Source organism: Canis aureus, chromosome X, assembly GCF_053574225.1.
Source record: "Canis aureus isolate CA01 chromosome X, VMU_Caureus_v.1.0, whole genome shotgun sequence".
NCBI lineage: Eukaryota > Metazoa > Chordata > Mammalia > Carnivora > Canidae > Canis > Canis aureus.
In genome coordinates, this window is record NC_135649.1 from 114,070 (window position 1) to 136,549 (window position 22,480).

Genomic DNA, 22,480 nt, shown 5'->3' on the forward strand with positions numbered 1-22,480 from the left:
ATTATAAATATTTATGTTCCTAATATAGGAGCAGTCAATTATATACACCAATTAATAATGAAATTAAAGAAATGCATTGACAATAATACAGTAAGAGTAGAAGACTTTAACACCAAAATCACAGCAAAGGACAGATCATCTAAGCAGAAGATCAACAGGGCTTTGAATAACACACTGGCCCAGATGGACTTCACAGATACATTCAGAGCATTCCATAATAAAGCAGCAGAATACACATTATTCTCCAGTACACAAGGGATATTTTCCAGAAGAAATCACATACTGGGTCACAAATCAGGTCTCAACCAGTACCAAAAGACTAGGATCACTCCCTTGCATATTTTCAGATCACAGTTCTTTGAAACTTGAACTCAATCAAGACCACATCACACCACATCACAGAGGAACTCAAATACTTAGAGGCTAAAAAGCATCCTACTAAAGAATTCCTACTAAAAAATTCCTGGTCAACCAGGAAATTACAGAAGAATTTAAAGAACTCATGGAAACAAATTAAAATGAAAACACAACTGTTCAAAACCTTTGGGATGCAGCAAATGCAGTCCTAAGAGGGAAGTATATAGCAATACAAGCCTTTCTCAAGAAACAAGAAAAGTCTCAAATAGACAACCTAACCATACACCTAAAGGAGCTGGAGAAAGAACAGCAAATAAAGACTAAACCAAGGAGGAGATGAGAATAATGATCAGAGCAAAAATCAATGAAACAGTAACCAAAGAACAGTAGAACAGATCAACAAAACTAGGAGCTGGTTCTTTGAAAGAATTAATAAGATCAATAAATCCCTAGACAGACTTATCAAAAAAAGGAAGGACCCAAATTAATAAAATCATGAATGAAAGAGGAAAGATCACAACCAACATCAAAGAAATACAATTTTAAGAATATATTATAAGCAACTATATGTTAACAAATTAGGCCATCTGGAAGAAATGGATCCATCCTAGAAGCATATAAACTACCATAACTGAAACAGGAAGACACAGAAAACCTGAACAGATCCATAAGTAGCAAAGAAACTGAATCAGTCATCAAAAACCTCCCAACAAAAAAGAGTCCAGGGATGGATGGCCTCTCAGTGGAAGTCTACCAAACATTTAAAGAGGAATTAATACCTATTCTTCTGAAGCTGTTTCAAAAATAGAAATGGAAGAAAACTTCCAAACTCATTCTATAAGGTCAGCATTACCCTGATCCCCAAACCAGTCAAAGATCCCACAAAAAAGGAGAATTACAGACCAATATCCCTGATGAACATGGATGTCAAAATGCTCACAAAGGGGGTAGCCAATAGGACCCAACAGTACATTAAATGGGTTATTCTTGACGACCAAGTGGGATTTATTCCTGGGCTGCAGCGGTGGTTCAACATTCACAAATCAAAGTGATACAGCACAACAATAAAAGAAAAGGACAAGAACCACATGATCCTCTCAACTGATGCAGAAAAGGCTTTTTACAAAGCACAGCATCCTTTCTTGATAAAAACTCTGCACAGTTTAGAGATAGAAGGAACATACCTCAATATCATAAAAGCCATCTACAAAAAGCCCACAGCAAATATCATTCTCAATGGGGGAAAACTGAGAGCTTTTCTCCTAAGGTCAGGAACACGACAGGGATGCCCACTCTCACCACTGTTGTTCAATATAGTACTAGAAGTCCTAGTCTCAGCAATCAGACAACAAAAAGAAATAAAATGCATCCACATTGGCAAAGAAATCAAACTCTCCTTCTTTGCAGATAACATGATACTATACATAGAAAACCCAAAAGACTCCACCCCAAGATTGCTAGAACTCAAACAGGAATTCAGCAAAGTAGCAGGATATAAAAGCAATGCACATAAATCAGCTGCATTTCTATTCACTAACAATGAGACATAAAAAGAGCAATTAAGGAACCAATCCCATTTACAATTGCATCAAAATCTGTAAGATAGTTAGGAATAAACTTAACCAAGAGGTAAAGGATCTTTATTCTGAAAACTATAAAAAAACTCATGAAAGAAATTAAGGAAGACACAAAGAAATGGAAAAACATTCCATGCTCATGGGTTGAAAGAACAAATATTGTGAAAATGTCTATGTTTCCCAAAGCAATCTATACATTCAATGCAATCCCTATCAAAATACCATCAACATTTTTCACAGAGCTGGAACAAATAATTCTAAAATTTGTATGGAACCAGAAAAGACACTGAATAGCCAAAGGAATGTTGAAAAAGAAAACAAAAGCTTACAATTCTGGGCTTCAAGCTATTACAAAGTCATAGTCACAAAGACAGTATGATACTGACACAAAAACAGACACATAGTTCAATGGAACAGAAGAGAGACCCAGAAATGGATCCTCAACTGTATGGTCAACTAATATTTGACAATGTAGGAAAGAGTATCCAATGGAAAAAGGACAGTCTCTTCAACAAATGGTGTTGGGATAATTGGACAGCCACAGGCAGAAGAATGAACCTGGATCATTTTTTTACACCAAACACAAAAATAAACTAAAAATGGATGAAAGACCTAAAGGTGAGACAAGATTCCATCAAAATCCTAGAGAAGAACACAGGCAGCAAACTCTGTGACCTCGGCCAAAGCAACTTCTTGCTAGACACGTCTCCAAAGGCAAGGGAAACAAAGGCAGAATTGAACTACTGTGGCTTCATCAAGAGAAAAAGCTTCTTCACAGCAAAGGAAATAGTCCACAAGACTAAAAGACAACTGACAGAATGGGAGAAGATTTTCTGCCAATGTCTTATCAGATAAAGAGCTAGTATCCAAAATCTATAAAAAACTTATCAAACTCAACAGCCAAAGAACAGATAGTCCAGCCAAGAAATGGGCAGAAGACATGAACAGAAATTTCAGAAAAAAAAGACCTACAAATGACCAACAGACACATGAAAAAGTGCTCAATGTCACGCAGCATCAGGGAAATACAAATCAAAACCACAATGAGATACCTCACACCAGTCAGAATGGCTAAAATTAACAAGACAGGAAACAACAAACGTTGGCAAGGATGCAGAAAAAAGGGAACCCTCTTACACTGCTGGTGGGAATGCAAGTTAGTACAGCCACTCTGGAAAACAGTATGTAGGTTCCTCAAAAAGTTCAAAATAGAGCTACCCTACGACCCAGCAACTGCACTACTAGGTATATGCCCCAAAGATACAGATGTAGTGATCCAACAGGCACCTGCTCCCCAATGTTGACTGCAGTAATGGCCAAAATAGCCAAAGCTATTTGGCTGCACCCCAATGTTGATCACATCAATGTCCACAATAGCCACTATGGAAAGAGCCCGATGTCCATAAACAGATGAATGGATAAAGAAGAGGTAGTGTATACACACATACACACACACACTGGAATATTACTCAGCCAACAAAAAAAAGAGATCTTGCCATTTACAGCAACATGGATGGAAGCAGAGGGCACTGTGCTGAGTGAATAAGTCAATCGGAGAAAGACAATTATCACATGATCTCACTCATATGTGGAATTTAAGAAACAAAACAGAGGACCATAGGGGAAGGGAGGGAAAAATAAAACAAGACGAAATCAGAGAGGGAGACAAAGCCTAAGAGACTCTTGATCAAAGGAAACAAACTGAGGGTCGCTGGAGGGGAGGTGGGGGGACAGGGTCACTGGGGGATGGGCATGAAGGAGGGCACGGGATGTCACGAGCACTGGGTATTATTAAGACTGACGAGTCACCGACCTCTACCTCTGAAACCAACAATACACCAAATGTCAATTAATTTAAGTTTAAAAAAAGATACCACAAGAGAAAAACATTATCTCTTAAATTTAGACATAAAATCTCAAAAAAATAGAACAAATCTAGCAATATATAAAAGAGATTATACAACATGATGAAGTGGCATTTATTTCAAAAATGCAAGGTTGATTTAATAACCCAAACCCAAATATTGTGAGATACTGTATTTATAGAATAAAGGACAAAATCCACAGAATTATTTCAATAGATGCAAAAAAAGTACCTAGTAGAACCTAATACCCTGTATATAGAAAATCTTAAGGAACTCATTAAAAAGCTAGTAGAACTGATCAAAAAAATTTCAGCAACGTTGCACAATACAAAATCAATATACAAACATCAACTGTATTTCTACACATTACTAATGAACCATCCAAAAAATGAGAGAAAAGTTATACAACAGTGGTCGAGATGATCATAACAGGCAAGAGCTCAAACTGAGCTCAACCCTAAGTACAACAAGTGGGGTGATGTCAGCATCATGGCAGTGTAAACTTCATTGACAACAACATCAATAATTTTTCCAGCACTGACCCTTCCCAAAGGTGACACACCACAGGGCTGACGGAGCTGTTGGCAATCTCTCCCCCAGGGGAAAGGGACAACAGTGAGTGAATATGTGGCTACTCCAGCTATGTGACAAGCTACTGGAGAAAGCCATTTCTCGCTTGCAGCATCTAGACTAGTGAGGCAGAACCTCCAAGACTGGGGGCAGGGAGGAGATCAGGAAAGAGGTCAATAAAAATACCACAGGGGATCCCTGGGTGGCGCAGCGGTTTGGTGCCTGCCTTTGGCCCAGGGCGCGATCCTGGAGACCCAGGATCGAATCCCACGTCGGGCTCCCAGTGTATGGAGCCTGCTTCTCCCTCTGCCTGTGTCTCTGCCTCTCTCTCTCTCTCTCTGTGTGACTATCATAAATAAATAAAGAATTTAAAAAAATAAAAAATAAAAATATCACAGGACATTAAAAGAAAATACTTCCTGATAGCTGTGCTCAGGACTTAAGCAGGAAGTCCACCCCCAAGCCTCTGGTGACCCTCACCCAATGATTCCTTCACCAGTCCCACAGTCACCTCCTCCTCCTCTGTGGCTAGCTTCTTATGCATGCTCCCAAGTGGAGTGGCAAGAGTGAGTTCCAATTAAATATAGTACTCCCAGAATATCTGGGAGGCAGGGTCTGTGGGCAAGGGAGAAACCATAAACTTAACCTGGAAACCAAGAGGTTTCTGGCAGCCAGCATGGCAAGTTGTTAAGTCCAGAGAAGACATAAAAGCTTAAGAATTCTACAGGAGCAAGTAAGAAGCATGGAGCCAGACTATCCAGACAAGGTTGGAGAAAACCCCAGGTAATAGGGCCACAAATGCTGTTTCCTACCTAAGGGTAACTACTAAACATTTTATTTTTTTAAAGATTTTATTCATTTATTCATGAGAGGCACACACAGAGAGAGAGAGAGAGAGAGAGAGAGAGAGAGAGGCAGAGACACAGGCAGAGGGAGAAGCCTCTTTTTTTTGGCTTTTTATTATTTAAGATTTTATTTATTGATTGATGAAAGACAAAGAGAGAAAGGCAGAGACATTGACAGAGGGAGAAGCAGGCTCCCTGCAGGGAGCCCGATGTAGGACTCAATCCCAAGACCTGGGGATCATGACCTGAGCAGAATGTAGATGTTCAACCCCTGAGCCACCCAGGTGTCCCCATGCTGGTCTTTTAAAAGCTTGGCAGGTGTTATTCTATATGTTGGCAAACTGAACACCAATAAAAAAATAAATTTATTAAAAATAATAATAATAAAATAAAATTCCATAAAACTTGCAAAAAAATTCAAAACAATAAAAATAAATAAATAAATAAATAAATGAATGAATGAATGCTTGGCAGGAAACGGGAAGAGAGATCGAAGTTGGTGTCTAGCGCCACCTTCAGCCCAGGACGTGATTCTGGAGACCCGGGATCTAGTCCCATGTCCCGCTCCCTGCATGGAGCCTGCTTCTCCCTCAGCCTGTGTCTCTGTCTCTGTCTCTCTCTCTCATGAATAAATAAATAAAAACTCTTTTTTTAAAAAAGTAATGAAAAATAACCAAAAAAGCCTGTATGATCAATTGGACTCCAAACCTACAAATATTATAATAACTAGGGTTCCAGAAGGACATAAGAGGGAGAACAAGACAGAAAGCTTATTTAAAGAAATAATAATGGAAAACTTCCCCCTGGACATCTAAGTTCATGAAGCTAAGAGATCACCCTATTATCTCAAAGCAAAAAGACCTTCTTAGGATACATTATAATAAAACTGTCAAAAATCAAAGATTAAAAAGAGACTCTTAAAAGGAACCAGAGGAAAAACAAAATTGTAATCTACAAAGAAATTCCCATTAGACTATGAGTGGATTTTGTAGCAGAGACCCTAGGCCAGAAGTGAATGTGGAGTAACATATCCAAAGTACTGAAAGAAAAAATTTCCAGATAAGAATGCTCTATATGGGGACATCTGGGTGGCTGAGTGGTTTGGTGCCTGTCTTTGGCCCAGGGCGCGATCCTGAGTCCCAGGATCGAGTCCCACATCGGGCTCCCTGTGTGGAGCCTGCTTCTCCCTCTGCCCATGTCTCTGCCTCTATCTCTGTGTCTCATGAATAAATAAATAAAATCTTAAAAAAATAAAAAGAATACTCTATATGATAAAATTATCCTTCAGATATGAAGGAGAAATAAAAATATTCTCAGACAAATAAAAGCTAAGGGAGTTCATCACCACTAGACTTGCTATGCAAGAAATACTAAAAGGGAAAGACACTAATTAGTGACATGAAGACATACAAAAGTATATAATGCACTGGTAAAGGTTAAATATACAGATTTAGAAAACTCTCATTCTATAACAGGATGTGCGTTCAGCACTTAGCTATATAGTATAAAGGTTAAAGGAAGAGTGTTAGAAATATCTACAGCTACCATAAATTTTTAACAAATACACAATAGAAAAAATCATGACACTAAACGTATAAAAGGGGAGTTTATGTAAGCCCCATGAATACTGCAAAGCAAAACCTGGAATAGATTCACAAAAGACAAAGAAAGGGGAAATGGAACACACAATTCCAAAACATTACCAATTTTAAAAGGTACACAGTCATTCAGGACAATATAGATAGACCTAGAGGATATTATGCTGAGTGAAGTAAGTTAAACAGAGAAAGACAAACACCATATGATTTCACTTATATGTGGAATCTAAGAAACAAAACAAACACAGAAACAGATGTACTGGTGGCTGCCAGAGGGGAAGGGTATTGGGGATAGGTGAAAGGGATTAAGAGGGATAAATTTCAGGTTATAAAATAAATAATAGGGATGAAAAGTACAACACAAGGAATATAGTTACTAATATAATAACTTTCTATGGTGACAGATGGTAACCATACTTAACGTGGTGAGCATTCCCTAATGTATATAATTGTCAAATCACGATGCTGCACACCTGAAACTAATGTAACATGGTGCGTCAACTATATTTCAATTAAAAGCTACATATATTTTCTGGGATACACACTATATTCTGTGGGAAAAAATAAACAAAAGAAAAAAATAAAAAGGTAGGCAGATATGGAAGGAAAAAGGAACAATGAAACTATAAAACATCCAGAAAAGCAATGAATAGGATGGAATTAGTAGGTTTTTACATTTCAGAAAGTACCCTAACTGTATGTTCACCAATCAAAAGGCACAGAGCGGCTGGATGGATTAAAAAACAACAACAACAACATGTTGCTTATGTGGGACTCCCTGTAGATTTAAGTACACACATAGGTTAAATGAAGGGATGGAAAAAGATATTCCGTGCAAATGGAAACCAAAAGAAAGTGGGCATAGCTATACTTAGACAAAAATGGTAAAAAAAAAGATGAATACAGTCATTACATAATAATAAAGTGGTCAATTCATTCAGAAGGTATAACAATTTTAAGTATATACACACGCAGGGGCGCCTGGATGGCTCAGTTGGTTAAGTGTCCAACTCTTGATTTCAGCTCAGTTCATGATCTCAGGGTGGCAGGACTGAGCCCTACATGGGCATCCATGCTCAGCAAGGAGCCTGTTTGGGATTTTCTTTCCCTCTCCCTCCATCCTTCCCCCGACTCGCATACTCTTTTTCTCTCTCTCTAAAATAAAAATAAATCTTAAAAAAATATATATATATGCATACAATATCACCTAAGTATCTTAATACTGACACCTTAAGGAAGAAACAGATAATAATACAATAATAGTGGATGACTTCAATACACCCCTTTCTAGCAATGGCTAGATCATCCAGACAGAAAATCAACCAGGAAACATTGGACTTAAACTATAAAAAGTGGTCATAACAGACACACACAGAACATTCCCTCAAACAGCAGCAGAATACACATTCTTTTCAAGTGCACAAGGAACATTCTCCAGGATACATCATATGATAGGACACAAAACAAGTCTTAGCAAATTTAGGAAGACTGAAATCATACCAAGTTATCTCTTCCAACCACAGTAGTAGGATACTAGAAATCAGTAAGAGGAAAGCTGAAGAATCTATAAATATGTGGAAAATAACACATTCTTGAACAATCAATGGGTCAAAGAAAAAAAAAAACAAAAGGAAAATCAAAAAATAACTTGAAACCAATGAAAATAGAAACACAACATAATAAAACACATGGGATGCTACAAAAGCAGTTCTGTAAGAAAAGGTTATAGTGATAAATCCATATATTAAGAAAACAAAAAGACTTCAAACAGCCTAACTTTAACCTTCAAGGACTAGAAACAAAAGAATAAACTAAGCAAACCCAAAGTTAGTGTAAGGAAGGAAATAAACAAAGACCAAAGTGGAAATTAATAAAATAGAAACCAGAAAAATAGAAAAGATCAATAAAACTAATGGCTACATTTTTGGAAAGATATAATTGACAAACCTCTAGCTAGACTAAGAAAAAATAGAAGATTCAAATAAAATCAGAAGGAGGAGACATCACAACTGATACCACAGAAATACACAGGATTATAAAAGACTCTTGTGAACAATTATATGACAACAAACTCGTTAACCTAAAAGAAATGGATACAGTCCTAGAAACATACAACCTACCAAGACAGAATCAGAAAGAAATAGAAATTCTAAACACTCCCATAATGAGTAAGGAGATTGAATCTGTAACCAAAAACCTCCTATCAAAGAAAAACCCAAAACCAGATGGCTTCATTGGTTAATTCTATCACACATATAAAGAAAAATTAATGCCAAACCTTCCCAAACTCTTCCAAAAAAACCAAAGAGGAAGAAATACTTCCAAATTCATTTTACAAGGCCAGCATCACCCTGATACCAAATCCAGATAAGGACACAACATGAAAACTATAGACCAATATCCCTGATGAACACAGATGCAAAAATTCTCAAAAATATATTAGCAGGGATCCCTGGGTGGCGCAGCGGTTTGGCGCCTGCCTTTGGCCCAGGGCGCGATCCTGGAGACCCGGGATCGAATCCCACGTCAGGCTCCCGGTGCATGGAGCCTGCTTCTCCCTCTGCCTGCTTCTCCCTCTGCCTTGTCTCTGCCTCTCTCTGTCTCTCTCTCTCTGTGACTATCATAAATAAATAAAAATTTAAAAAAAAAGATTTAAAAAAAAAAAGAAAATATATTAGCAGATTGAATTCAACAGGACATAAAAATGATCACATACCATGACCAAGTGGGATTTATCCCTGGCATATAAGAATGGTTCAACCAATACAACTCAATACATGCGATAAATCATATTAATATTATACAAGATCAAAACTTATAATCATCTCAATAGATGCAGAAAAACATTTTACAAAACATAACATCATTTTCATAATAAAAATCCCCACACTGAGTACAGAAGGACATTTTTCAGCGTGATATATGTCAGATATGACAAACTCAAAGGTAACATCATACTCAATGGTGAAATATTAAAAGCTTTTCTTCTAAGATCAGGAACAAGACAAAGGTGCCCATGCTCACCACTGCTATGTACTGGAAGTCCTACATAGAGCAATCAGGCAAGACAATGAAATAAAAGGCATCAAAATAGAAAAGAAGAAAAACTAGCATCATTTGCAGATAATATGATAATATATATAGAGAAAATCCTAGAGTTAACTAAAAACTGTTGAACTAATCAACAAATGCAATAAAGTTGTAGGATATAGAATCGATATACAGAAATCAGTTAAATTTCTATATACTAACAATAAAATATCCAACAAAGTAATAATGAAAACTATCCCGATCATAATACCATCAAAAAGAATAAAATATTTATGAATAATTTTTAAGATTTTATTTATTCATTCATGAGAGAGAGAGAGAGGCAGAGAGACACAGGCAGAGAGAGAAGCAGGCTCCCCGCGGGGAGCCAGATGCAGGACTCAATCCCAGGAATCCAGGATAACAGCCTGCGCCAAAGGCAGACACTCAACCACTGAGCCACCCAGGCGTCCCGCTTATGAATAAATTTAACCAAGTAGGTGAAAGATCTCTGCAATGAACTCTACAAGACACTGATGAAAGAAATTAAAGACATAACAAATGTAAATATATCTCATGTTCAATGATCAGAAGAACTAATTTTTAAAAGATTTTATTTATTCATTCATGAGAGAGACAGAGAGAGAGAGGCAGAAACATAGGCAGAGGGAGAAGCAGGCTCCTTGTGGGAAGCCCAATGTGGGACTCGATCCCAGAACCCCGGGATCACGACCTGAGCCGAAGGCAGACAATCAACCACTGAGCCACCCAGGTGCCCCCAGAATAACTAATTTTAATAAAATGGCCGCACTACCCGAGGCCATCTATAGATTCAATGCAATGTCTTTCAAAATTCTAAAAGCATTTTTAACAGAAATAGAAAAAAACAATCCTAAAATTTCTATGGAACCACAAAAGATCCCAAATAGATAAAGTAATCCTGAGAAAGAACAAAGCCAGAGGCATCACACTTCCTAATTTCAAACTATACTACAAAGCTATACTAATTAAAACAGTGTGGTACTGGAATAAACACAGACACATGAACCAATGGAACAGAACAGAGATCCCAGAAACGAACTCCCACATATACAGTTGACTATGATTTTTCCAAGGAAGCCAAGAACCCTCACTAGGAAAAAGATGGTCTCTTCAACAAATGGTGCTGAGAAACTAGAAAATGACATGCAGGAAACTGAAATTGGATTCCTTATACAATCCTCCAAAATATAACTTGAGGGGATCCCTGGGTGGCGTAGCGGTTTGGCCCAGGGCGCGATCCTGCCTTTGGCCCAGGGCGCGATCCTGGAGACCCGGGATCGAATCCCACGTCGGGCTCCCGGTGCATGGAGCCTGCTTCTCTCTCTGCCTGTGTCTCTGCCTCTCTCTCTCTCTCTCTGTGACTATCGTAAATAAATAAATAAAATTTAAAAAAAAACAAACAAAAAAACAAAAACAAAATATAACTTGAAATGGATTAAAGATTTAAGTTCGAAGACTAAAACCATTAAATTCCTAGAAGAAAACAGGAAAGAAGTTTTTTTTTTATTATTCATGATAGACATAGAGAGAGAGAGAGAGAGAGAGAGAGAGAGAGAGAGGCAGAGACACAGGCAGAGGGAGAAGCAGGCTCCATGATGCCGGGAGCCCAACTCAGGACTCGATCCTGGGACTCCAGGACTGCGCCCTGGGCCAAAGGCAGGCGCCAAACCGCTGAGCCACCCAGGGATCTCCCAGGAAAGAAGTTTTTTGACACTGGTCTTTGCAATGATTTTTCTGGATAGGACACCAAAAGCCCAAGCAATAAGAGCAAAATTCAACAGGTGGGACTATATCAAACTAAAAACCTTCTGCAACAGCAAAATAAACAATCAACAAAAATGAAAAGGTAACCTAGAGTATAGGAGAAAATATTTATAAACCATATATTGGATAAGGAGTTAATATCTAAAATAAATAAGGAATACATACAACTCAGTAAAACACAAACAAAAAATCAACAACAACAACAAAAAACCCACTATTAAAAATGGGTAGAGGAACAGAAAAGGTACTGAAAAGAAGTCATCCAGATGGCCAACAGACGCGCAAAAAGTTCCTCAACATCACTAATCATCAGGGTCATGCAAATCAAAACCACAATGAGATACTGTGGATATCTCACACCCATTTGAATAGCTACGATCAAGAAGACAAGAAATCACAGATGTTGGTGAGGGTGTGGAGAGAAGGAAGCCCTTATGAATTGTTGGTAGGAACATAAATTGGTGCAGCCACTATGGAAAATAGTATGAAAGTTCCTCAAAAACTTAAAAATACAACTGCCATATGATCTAGCAATTCCACTTCTGGGTATACACCCAAAGGAAATAAAAACAGGATATTGAGAAGATACCTGCACTCTCATGTTTAATGCAGCATTATTCACAATGGCCAAGGTGTGATAACAACCTAAGTGTCCATCAACAGATAAAGAAGATGAAGTATACATATACAACAGAATATTATCAAGCCCCAAAAAAGAATGAAATCCTGCCATTTGTGACAACATGGATGGATCTTGAGGGCACTATGTTAGTGATATAAGCCAGAGAGAGACATATATTATATATTACTTACATGTAATATAAGAATCTAAAAATGCCAAATTTGTAGAAACAGGGAATAGAATGGTGGTTACCAGGCTCTAAGAGATGGACAAAGTGCAGAGATAGTGTTAAAGGGTACAAACTTGCAACCAGAAGATGAATAAATTCTGGAGATCCAGTGTACAGCACACCAATCATAGTCAACAATACTGTATTATACGCTTCAATATTGCTAAGAGACTACATCTTTAATTTTCTCAGTGCAAAAAAGAAATGACAATTTACATGATGTGATAGTGGTGTCAGCTAGAAGTAAAAGTGGCTATCATATTGTAATACATAAGTCAACACCTTAAACTCACATAGTGTTTATGTAAATTACATCTCAATAAATTAAAAAAAAACAAGGACAGGTAAAGATTTATTAGCCAACAAGCAGAGCGAGAGGGTAGTCAGTGGATGAAAAATTACTGACAAAAAAATCAAGGGTATGTCTAAACTAGCCTAAAATAATCTTTCTAAAGGCAAGCCAAGAACTTCTACATCAAAGGGAGAGGATGAGGAACCTGATCAGCTATCAATGGTGATCAGATATCAAGGGTAGGAGATTAACTTAATTAAGACTGGCTCAGGTAGACCTGACACAGCCCAAGAATCAGGCCTAGCCAAATAGAGGGCTCAGAGGAGATGGTCTAACACTTGGTCAAGCAGAAAGTCTTTGTCATCTAAGATCTGTATGCCAAAAACTACAAAATATCATTGAAAAATTTAAAGAAGACCTAAGTAAATGAAAAGACATCTCATGTTCATGGATCAGAAGTTTAATATTGTCAAAGTTGGCAATATTTTCAAATTGGTGGCACAACTCTCTGAATAGATTAAAAACCACTGGATATTATACTTTAAATGGGTGAATTGTATGGCATATGATTTTTATCTCAATAAAGCTGTTTAAAAAATCAAAGGGAGATTATTAGAAATGCTTCTGCTAAATTTTAATTTGATATCTCAGTAATTCTAAAAATAAGTAAGTCATTTAAAAGAAGCTGACTTAAAAGTTTCACTTTCTGAGAATCTTACGCATTTGCAATAAGCAAAACTGTAGCAGTTGGCTGACTCACTTTCAGGTAAAATAAATATATTTGGTAACCAAAAACAGATGGAAAAGAAATATTAGTAGTTTACTCAATAGGTGCTATAGCCTGTATCTAGACATACAATTAAAACTAAAATCAACAAGAGGAAATTACCTCAAATAGCCAAGAGACAAACATATCAAGAGCTGTTTCTCCCTTTTTTTTTGTTTTTTTGTTTGTTTGTTTGTTTCTCTCTTTTATGCTCAACATCACTGATCTTCAGGGAAATACACATCAAAACCATGATAAGATATCCCTTCACACCAATCAGAGTGGCTAAGATCAACAACACGGGGAAACAACAATGTTGGTGAGGATGTGGAGAAAGGGAAACCCTCTCACACTATTATTGGAAATGCAAACTCAGTCACGGTGGAAAACAGTATGGAGGGTCCTCAAAAGTTAAAAACAGAATTACCCGATGACCCAGCAATTGCACTACTACTTACGCAGAGAATACAAAAATACATATTTGAAGAGGTACACACAATCCACTTTTTATAGCAGCATTATCTACTATAGTCAAATTATGGAAAGAGCCCAAATATCCAACTGCTGAATGGACAAAGAAAAGGTGGTATATACACAATAAAATATTACTCAGCCATCAGAAAAAGAATGAAATCTTGCCATTAAGAAAAAAAGAAATCTTGCCATTTGCAATGATGTGGATACAGCTAGAATATATAATCTAAGCAAAGTAAGTCAGAGAAGGGAAAACGCCATATGATTTCGTTTGTGGAATTTAAGAAACAAAACAAACGAGCAAATGGACAAAAAAAAAAAAAAAAGAAACAGAGGCAAACCAAGAAATAGACTCTTAACTCTAGAGAACACACTGATGGTTACGAAAGGGGAGGGAGAGTGGGAGAATGAGTTACATTGCTGATGAGGATTAAGGAGGACACTTGTGGTGAGCACTGAGTGTTATACGGAAGTGCCGAGTCACTATATTGTACATCTGAAACTAATATTATATTGTATTTTAATTAATTGGAAATAAAATAAAAATTTTAAAAAATGTTTCTCCCTTTTGCTTATCAATCTTGTTCCTGGGAATTAATCTCAAGAAAATTAAGAGAAATAGGCCCAAAACCATTTATAGCAGTACTGTCATTATAACACAAACCTCTAAATCAGTGCTACCTAAGTGTCTGCTACTGCTTCAACTAAGTCTCTAAGCACACAGTTCAGGCCAGCTGGCACATTCATAACAAGACATTCTCAATGAAGGAAACACAGCACTGACTGACGTGCTGGTGCAAGTCCTTCATCTGGTTGTAAAACAGTACTCTGAGTAACACCTCTCTAAAGAACCAAAGGGTCCAAAATACGGATATGATTCATAACCTATGATCTAGCCCAATGAAACACTATGTGGGCATAAAGTAGTTTAATGACAGCTAATGATAATTCCAATCTTACTACGTGCCAGGCACTGTACAAGATGCTTTACATACAGTAACCCTAACCCTAACCCATCTCCTTTTTGCAGATTAGAAAACAAAGCTCAGAGAAGTTGAGGATTGACCAAGGGTTCACAGTAGGTTGCAAGTGAAATCAGGACTCAAACTCAGGCACATATGACTCCAAATCTTGGTCACTATATTATATTGCCTCAACAAAAGTGAATACGAATTATTATTATAATATATAGAGAGATAGATAAAAAAAATTTTAAAAATCGAAATGAATCTGAGACGTAGAGCATTTCTTTTCTAAAATGTCTTTATAGCTTGTACCTGTTCTAGTAATAAATGTACAAGTGATTCAAACAGTAATTCCGAGATTATAAGTTCATTGGCATCTATGAAATTTGACAATGTCTCAAAAATCTTATAAAATGACAATATAATCATTTTCACTTTTTTAATACAAGTTATTATCTGAGTTATTTCCCTTAAAAAACTTAAATATGCATTCAAATCCTCTGGAAGGCTTGTGCAAACAGATTGCTGGGACCCATACAGAGTTTCAGATTCAATAGGTGGGTCCTAGAAACTTGCATTTCTAACAGGTTCCTAAGAGATGCTGATGCTGCTGGCCCAGGGACTACATATTGAGAAGGAGTGCTTTTAAAAAATTAGCATCATCCTAAATCTAAACTCAACTGCATAAAACATAAACTTGATGCATTTCTCTGGGTTATTTTAATGTGCTAAATAGCTTGACAAAATATTCATAGGCTGACAGAATTTATATCATAGTTCATTCTTTGAAGAGTACAACGGTTTTTTGGACCAATTCTTTCTCTCAGTCAAGAGCTACAGACTTTCTGAGGCAGTCAAAAAGTTATACTTTAAGTATCTACTGATAATATCAGCTATCTGGGTATTTTTAATTGCTGAAATGTTGTAAGAGTCTCAGAAATTAGTCTTGCTAAGCCAACGAACAAATTAGAATGGAGAAGAGTCATAAGTACTAAGAAAACACAATTCATACTGGAGACGATATCATAGGTAATTTCATATTTAAGCTAATAACTAGTTTCCAAAACTAAGAATAAGGAAGTACTATTTCAGCCTTTCAAGAATAACTGGACCCCAATCAAGTAATCTATTATCATTTTTGCCCATATTCATGCAGACTATACCATGAAACATACCTATGTTTCTGACCATGATTCCTTTCAGTTCATCCACTTGGGCTTGAGTCTCCACCACTTTGTCTATGCCCTTATTCTCAGAGTGATGCTTCTAAAAGAAAAGAAGATTTAACTTACTCAGACATTATTTACAATAGTTAAACGAAAAGGAATGACATTGAGGAATGCTATTAAATTATGCCTGTAATGATACAAAAGATACATGCAATTTCATTAAAAATTGTTATCAGGCAGCATTAAAAAATGTTACTATGTAAGTCTTATAGTATAAAATATCATTTTTTAAAATGAAATAAAGGTAAATGTATTATAATCGACCTGTTTTATCTATCCATCCATCCATATATATATCTGAGACTCTTGGGGCAGAAGTATGGGCTCATATCATCTGTGCTCAGACAAGAGGGAAAAAAAGAAGACCATAATTGGGGCAGGGAGAATAGGACAGGGAAAAGTACTCTAAATTTTCCCCACTGCTTGGGTATGATGAGGAGGGGCTGGCCTACCCTCTGAGCATCTACTCTTCTACCTATTGGGATCAGAGTATGCATCCTATTTTCACTGGCTTCTTACAGGATCTAGAAATGTAAGACATTAATAATAGTATATATTTTTAAATTATTATCCATAGCTATCCACAAGTCCTTTAATATACAATATTCCAGTCGCTTCACTGTGCTAAATGCTTCAAAGAGAGAACATTGTTTAATCTACCCAAAAACTCCATAATTGAGATGCTCTTATTACCATTTCCATCTCCATCTTATTATTATCTCACAGCTGTTATGTTATAGATGACAATCCGGGCTCACATTTGTTCAGAGGGTCACAGACACGGAGCTATGGACAAACTGGCTAAGTTGAAAGTACTGCTGCCAGCTTACCCTATTTACCTTTGACTATACATTGGTAGATTTTTGGTTGCTGATGTTTTTATGGTTTCACATATATGAATGTTTTCTAGTGCAAAGCATAAAACAAAGCAACTGACCAAGATTTATAACCATTTAAAAGAATTTCACCCCCAGAAGAATACATATTTAAAAGTGTAACACTCAAAAAAATGCTAAAAAGAATACTTAAAGGAGAAGTAAAAAGAAACGGATTCAATTACAAGAATTCTTTTTTTTTCCTCATTCACAACACAATCATAGAACATATGTCTTTGCACTCAAATAGTTTCATGGCTAAAAGGGAAGCATTTTTAAAGGTCTCAACATCATTAGTCATCAGGGAAATGCAAATTAATACCACAATGAGATATCACTACACACCCACTAGGATGACTAAAATTAAAAAGACCATAACAAGCGTTGGCAAGAATGTAGGAACAGAAGAACTGCTGGCGGGAATGTAAATGGTACAACCACTTTGGAAAAAAGTTTGATGATTTATTACAAATTGTGGTGTATGCATACACTATTCAGCAAAAAAGAAGAGAACTACTGATTTATGCAACCTGAATGAGTACCAAGACACTTACATTGAACATGCAGGACACAAGAAAAGTATGTAATATATAATTCCATTTATAGGAAATTCTAGAAAAGACAAAACTACTTCATAGTGACAGAGAATAGAGCAGAGGTTGCTGGGGCAGAGTGCTGCGGAGGGGACTGACGGCAAAGGAACATTAGGAATTTTTAGGGTCATGGAGATGTATTTTGAAAAGGGCAGTATTTCACAACTGTATACTTACACAAAGGTTCACTGAGCTGACCATTAGGTATTCATATAGATGAACAGACTCAAATGACTGCATTAAGCTGTTCAAAAATTACAGTTGCCTTGGGAAGCCTGGGTGGCTCAGTCATTAAGCACTGGACTCTTGACTTCAGGCTCAGGTCATGATCTCAGGGTCATAAGACAGGCCCACATTGGGCTCCCTACAGTGTGGAGCCTGCTTGAGACTCTCTCTGTGCCCTACCCCTATTCCTCCTTGCCACTGTCCCTGCCTGTGCACACATGCACTGTCTCACACACACAAAAAAATTACATTGCCACATAGGAGGGTAGAAGTTTAATGTACAAGGTAAGAGGTCATTTGGCATATTGAGTGGATTCATGCATTAGACAGGTAGCTCAAGTAGATATCTTTTGTTTTCTGATAAGTTAATTTCCTTCTTTTTAAGATTTTTATTTTTTCATTTGACACAGAGAGAGCACAAGCAGACAGAGTGGCAGGCAGAGGGAGAGGGAGAAGCAGGCTCCCTGCTCAGCAGGAAGTCCGACATGGGGTGTGATCCCAGGACCCTGAGATCATGAACTGAGCTGAAGGCAGATGCTTAACCCATTGAGCCACCCAGGCACCCCTCAAGTACATGATCTTTAACATCCTTCCCCATTCCTAGATACTTTGAACCTATAATAGACAGTATCACTGATTATTTAAAATTTTTCTACCTGGGAAGTTTTATTATGTTGACATTAATAGCACAATCAGAAAAATATATTTGCAGGTCAGGGTCCCCTATATTCAAAGTACTTCAAGGTAATAAAGAAGATATGAATCAAAATACTACATCCTGAAAAAGATCTTACCAACTGTGCAGCCAAGACACTTGAGAACTCGCTGTTCATGGCATATGGGAGTGCTGTCTGTGCTCTTGAACCATATGTAGTCTGGAACCTCTTCTTAATCTCATTCAGAAAATTAAATGCTCGGGAACGTTCAAAATCCTGAAAAGAGACCAACACAGAGTTCACATCAGAAGGTAAACAAAGATGATATGGATGATTAACAACAACCATAAGAACAGATAACATTAACTGAGCAATGATTCCAAGAGAGGGAACTAACACTGACCTAATTTCACAATTAGGAAACAAAGGCTCTTAAAAGGTAACTTGGCAAAGGCCAAACAAGTACTAAAGAAAGAACCAAGAGTCCTATCCAAATATATTTGACTACTGCTAACTAAAGATAACAGTATCTAGGTTAGTTTCCTCAGAGTAAGAATTGGGTTTCATTTCCTCCATATCTTTCACAGGATCTATTAGAAGGCCCAGCACAAGAAGAGGCTTAACAAATCCATAATAATAATAATACAGTCTTTCACACACAAAGATAACATTACTGATATAAACTTTGAGTTGAGTTTTTTTAAATTGTGATGGCATACTTGAAAAGATCAAATGATGTACTCTTATCTGATCCCAGCCAGTCAAAAAGTTTGTGTGTGTGTATTCACACACAATTATAACTCAATAAATAGAAAACTCAACTCTGATTAACTCAAATTAGTGATATTTCTCATCTATTCCAAGTCTTTTCACATCAGTCATTTCAGATATAGCTGGATATTTAAAATAATTTTAGAAAATACTATGAAACCAGAGAATAAAGATCATTTTAAATTGATCATAGAAAATACTGTGAAACCAGGGAATAAAAAGCAGGGATGAGGGATCCCTGGGTGGCGCAGCGGTTTGGCGCCTGCCTTTGGCCCAGGGCGTGATCCTGGAGACCCGGGATCGAATCCCACGTCGGGCTCCCGGTGCATGGAGCCTGCTTCTCCCTCTGCCTGTGTCTCTGCCTCTCTCTCTCTCTCTCTGTGTGTGTGACTATCATAAATAAATAAAAAATTTAAAAAAAAAAAAAAAAAAAAAAAAAAAAAAGCAGGGATGATCACTATGGTTGACACTCATCTCCATTTCAGCCAAGATGATTAGTCTAAGCTAAAGGTTCTTACACTGGGCTCAGTGATCCAAATTCAAGGGGTTCATGCACTTGGATAGAAAATAAATCACATTAAGTCTTAAATTTCAAATCTGAGTGTAGGTAACAAACCAGAATAGTACCAAACAGTACCCATGACACTGTCACCAATAGAAATCTTTTTTTCACATACCATCAGTTACAGACAGATCAAAATATCATTAAATCATTATTGACATATGACTAGATCTTGTTACTTAATGAATTCATAAAAAGGCATATGTATTACTACATCAATTTTAAACTACTCAGAATACTGTATTTCAATATAATTGATTTTGTCTATAATCATGTATTTCATACATTTTAAAACATCCTGGGAGGGGCCCATGAGTGTAAAAGGGGTCTGTGACACAATAAAGGTTAGAAACCCTGACCTATGGCAATCATACCAATTCCATGCCTCTTGTCACTGACAGATTTCAAAATAAGTATATAACCCAGTCCTAGCCAATAAGACATGAAAAGAAGTTCACTTTGAAAGAGGAGAGAGGAGGGTGTGCTTCTGAGAACTTCCCTCATTCTTAAAGTAAGAGATTTGAAAAGACATAGTCCTCTTCTCTGGACACAGATAAATAAGCATGTGGCTCCATGCAACCATAGGGTAATGTATCTAGGAAGAAGCTGACACTAAGGATAGCAGAGGAGAGAAATGACCTTGATGGCGTTGTTAAGTTACTGAGCATTTTGGTCTAGAACCTACAAAATACTCAAAAAACAACCAATGTAAACTACAGGTTGACAAAGCTGACCGTAATGTGTTGTGATTTTGTTTTCCAACGGTCTGTATACATTAAAAAATTCACTACTGATTGAATAAAATAACCTATTTATTTTAATATTTCAGATAAATAGTTTTTAGAGGATTTGATAGCAAAGGGTCATGATTATGAAGACCGGTTCTTACTACACAATAGGATAAATGTAAAAGTTGCAAGAGGTTAGTTAAGCTAAAACTCTACCAAAATGAACTGATTTCCATATACCCAGACATCAAGTCTTGTCATTTGCTGCTCCATATGATAAACGCAAAGTATCAAAAACATTTCCAGCTATGGACAGTTATAATCACATCACCTTTATCTACCAAAGATATAGTATAATTAAGAACTGACTCTATTAACAGTACACACAGTTAAATAGCAACATGTCTTCAAGTTACTTACATCATCAGTGATACAAAGATATACAATCCTGTCTTGGCAGATGTAATGAAACAAATAACTGTAGGATAAAAGATATAAAACTTACTGTGGTTATGAGCAATATCTCTTTCACTTCCATCTTCTATGTATAAGCAAACTTAATACTGCCAATGTGACGGTTTCATTTACAGATACTATATTTCTCCCTCTGCCCCTCCCCTATACACTTGTTACCCTCAAGTCCAACTGGTAAGAATAAATTAAGACATTAAAAGAAAGTCTCTACCCTAACAGTGTAGCACAATGGTATGCACATTACCCATTAAAATGGTAGCTGCAAAAGTGTAATTGGAATCTTAGGGCCTGAACAAGAGATGACATTTTAGGAGGGACACATAATTAAGATTAACCTCCAATGGGCTATAGGTCTTCCTTGCCTTGTTTTCAGATCTCAAAGCAATCACGTTTCCCACCAAATACCCAACATTAACATTTGTTTGGCATCTATTTTGAACCAGTTACCGGGCTAGGTGCTGAGGATACAAATAAGCAAAACCATCAGGCCCTGCCTTAACAAAGATCACAGGGCAGGGAATTATAGAGCAGCAGGGTAAAACAGGATGAGGAATAAAAGGCAGCACACGGTGCTCTGGAAACATAAAGGAGACACCTAACAGAGTTTAGCAGAGAGGGTAATGGGAAAGACATCCTGGAGCAAGTGATGTCTGAGTCAAGGCCTGAAGAACAAGATGGCAAGGTAAAGAGCAGACACAGAGCGTTCCAGAGTGAAAAATCAACAAGCATAAAGGCCTGGAAATTATAAAAAGCACATAATGGGTTTAGTAAAGTCAAATGAGTTCACATGACTAGTGTGTGAAATAGAAGGAAAAAACAAATTGCCTGCACAAATGAGGCTGGAGAAGCAAGCAAATAGCAGGTTAGGTTATATAAGATGTCAAAACCTCATTAAGCACTATCCTAAGAATAATGAACAAGCATCAAAGGATTTTAGCCTGAAGAGAGTGTGATAAGATTCATCTTGAAAAAGGATGTTTTGACTAGAGCATGGAAAATTGACTGAAATGAGGACCAGACAGGAGACAACTGCAGTAGAGCAAGTAAGCAAATGAAGAGGGAAATAAATTCAAGTGCTATGGGCAATGAAAAAGAAAAGGCGAAACAAATTTAACAGAACCTGATAACTGGCTACTGGAAATAAAGCAGAGGGATAACTCAATTTTGCCTCCCAGATTTCCACCTTGGGCAAGTGCATAGATAGGAGTACCTGCTGAATTATACTTTTAATGTTCACATAAAGGCTTGATATGAATTACAAGGAGGTATGGGAATTCAGGCAAAAGGTCTTCCTCCACTACTGTAAAACCGTTCACATCAATCCCACCAATAACTTCCACATCGCCGTATCAGAGAGTGGCCCTCTCTGAA

The 22,480-nt window shown here is 37.1% G+C and overlaps 1 protein-coding gene across 3 annotated transcripts in view; it reads right to left on the reverse strand.

Annotated features, from left to right (window-relative positions):
* Positions 1-22,480, reverse strand: part of VAMP7 (vesicle associated membrane protein 7) — a 65,022-nt gene that overhangs the window by 26,915 nt on the left and 15,627 nt on the right. For all 3 annotated transcript variants that reach the window (XM_077889552.1, XM_077889555.1, XM_077889553.1), the window contains 3 exons: positions 21,056-21,113; positions 18,713-18,850; positions 16,172-16,262 (listed from right to left, as the gene is read on the reverse strand). In XM_077889552.1, coding sequence (XP_077745678.1) covers positions 16,172-16,262; positions 18,713-18,850; positions 21,056-21,113 — 287 coding nt within the window. The remainder of the gene's footprint in view (positions 1-16,171; positions 16,263-18,712; positions 18,851-21,055; positions 21,114-22,480) is intronic.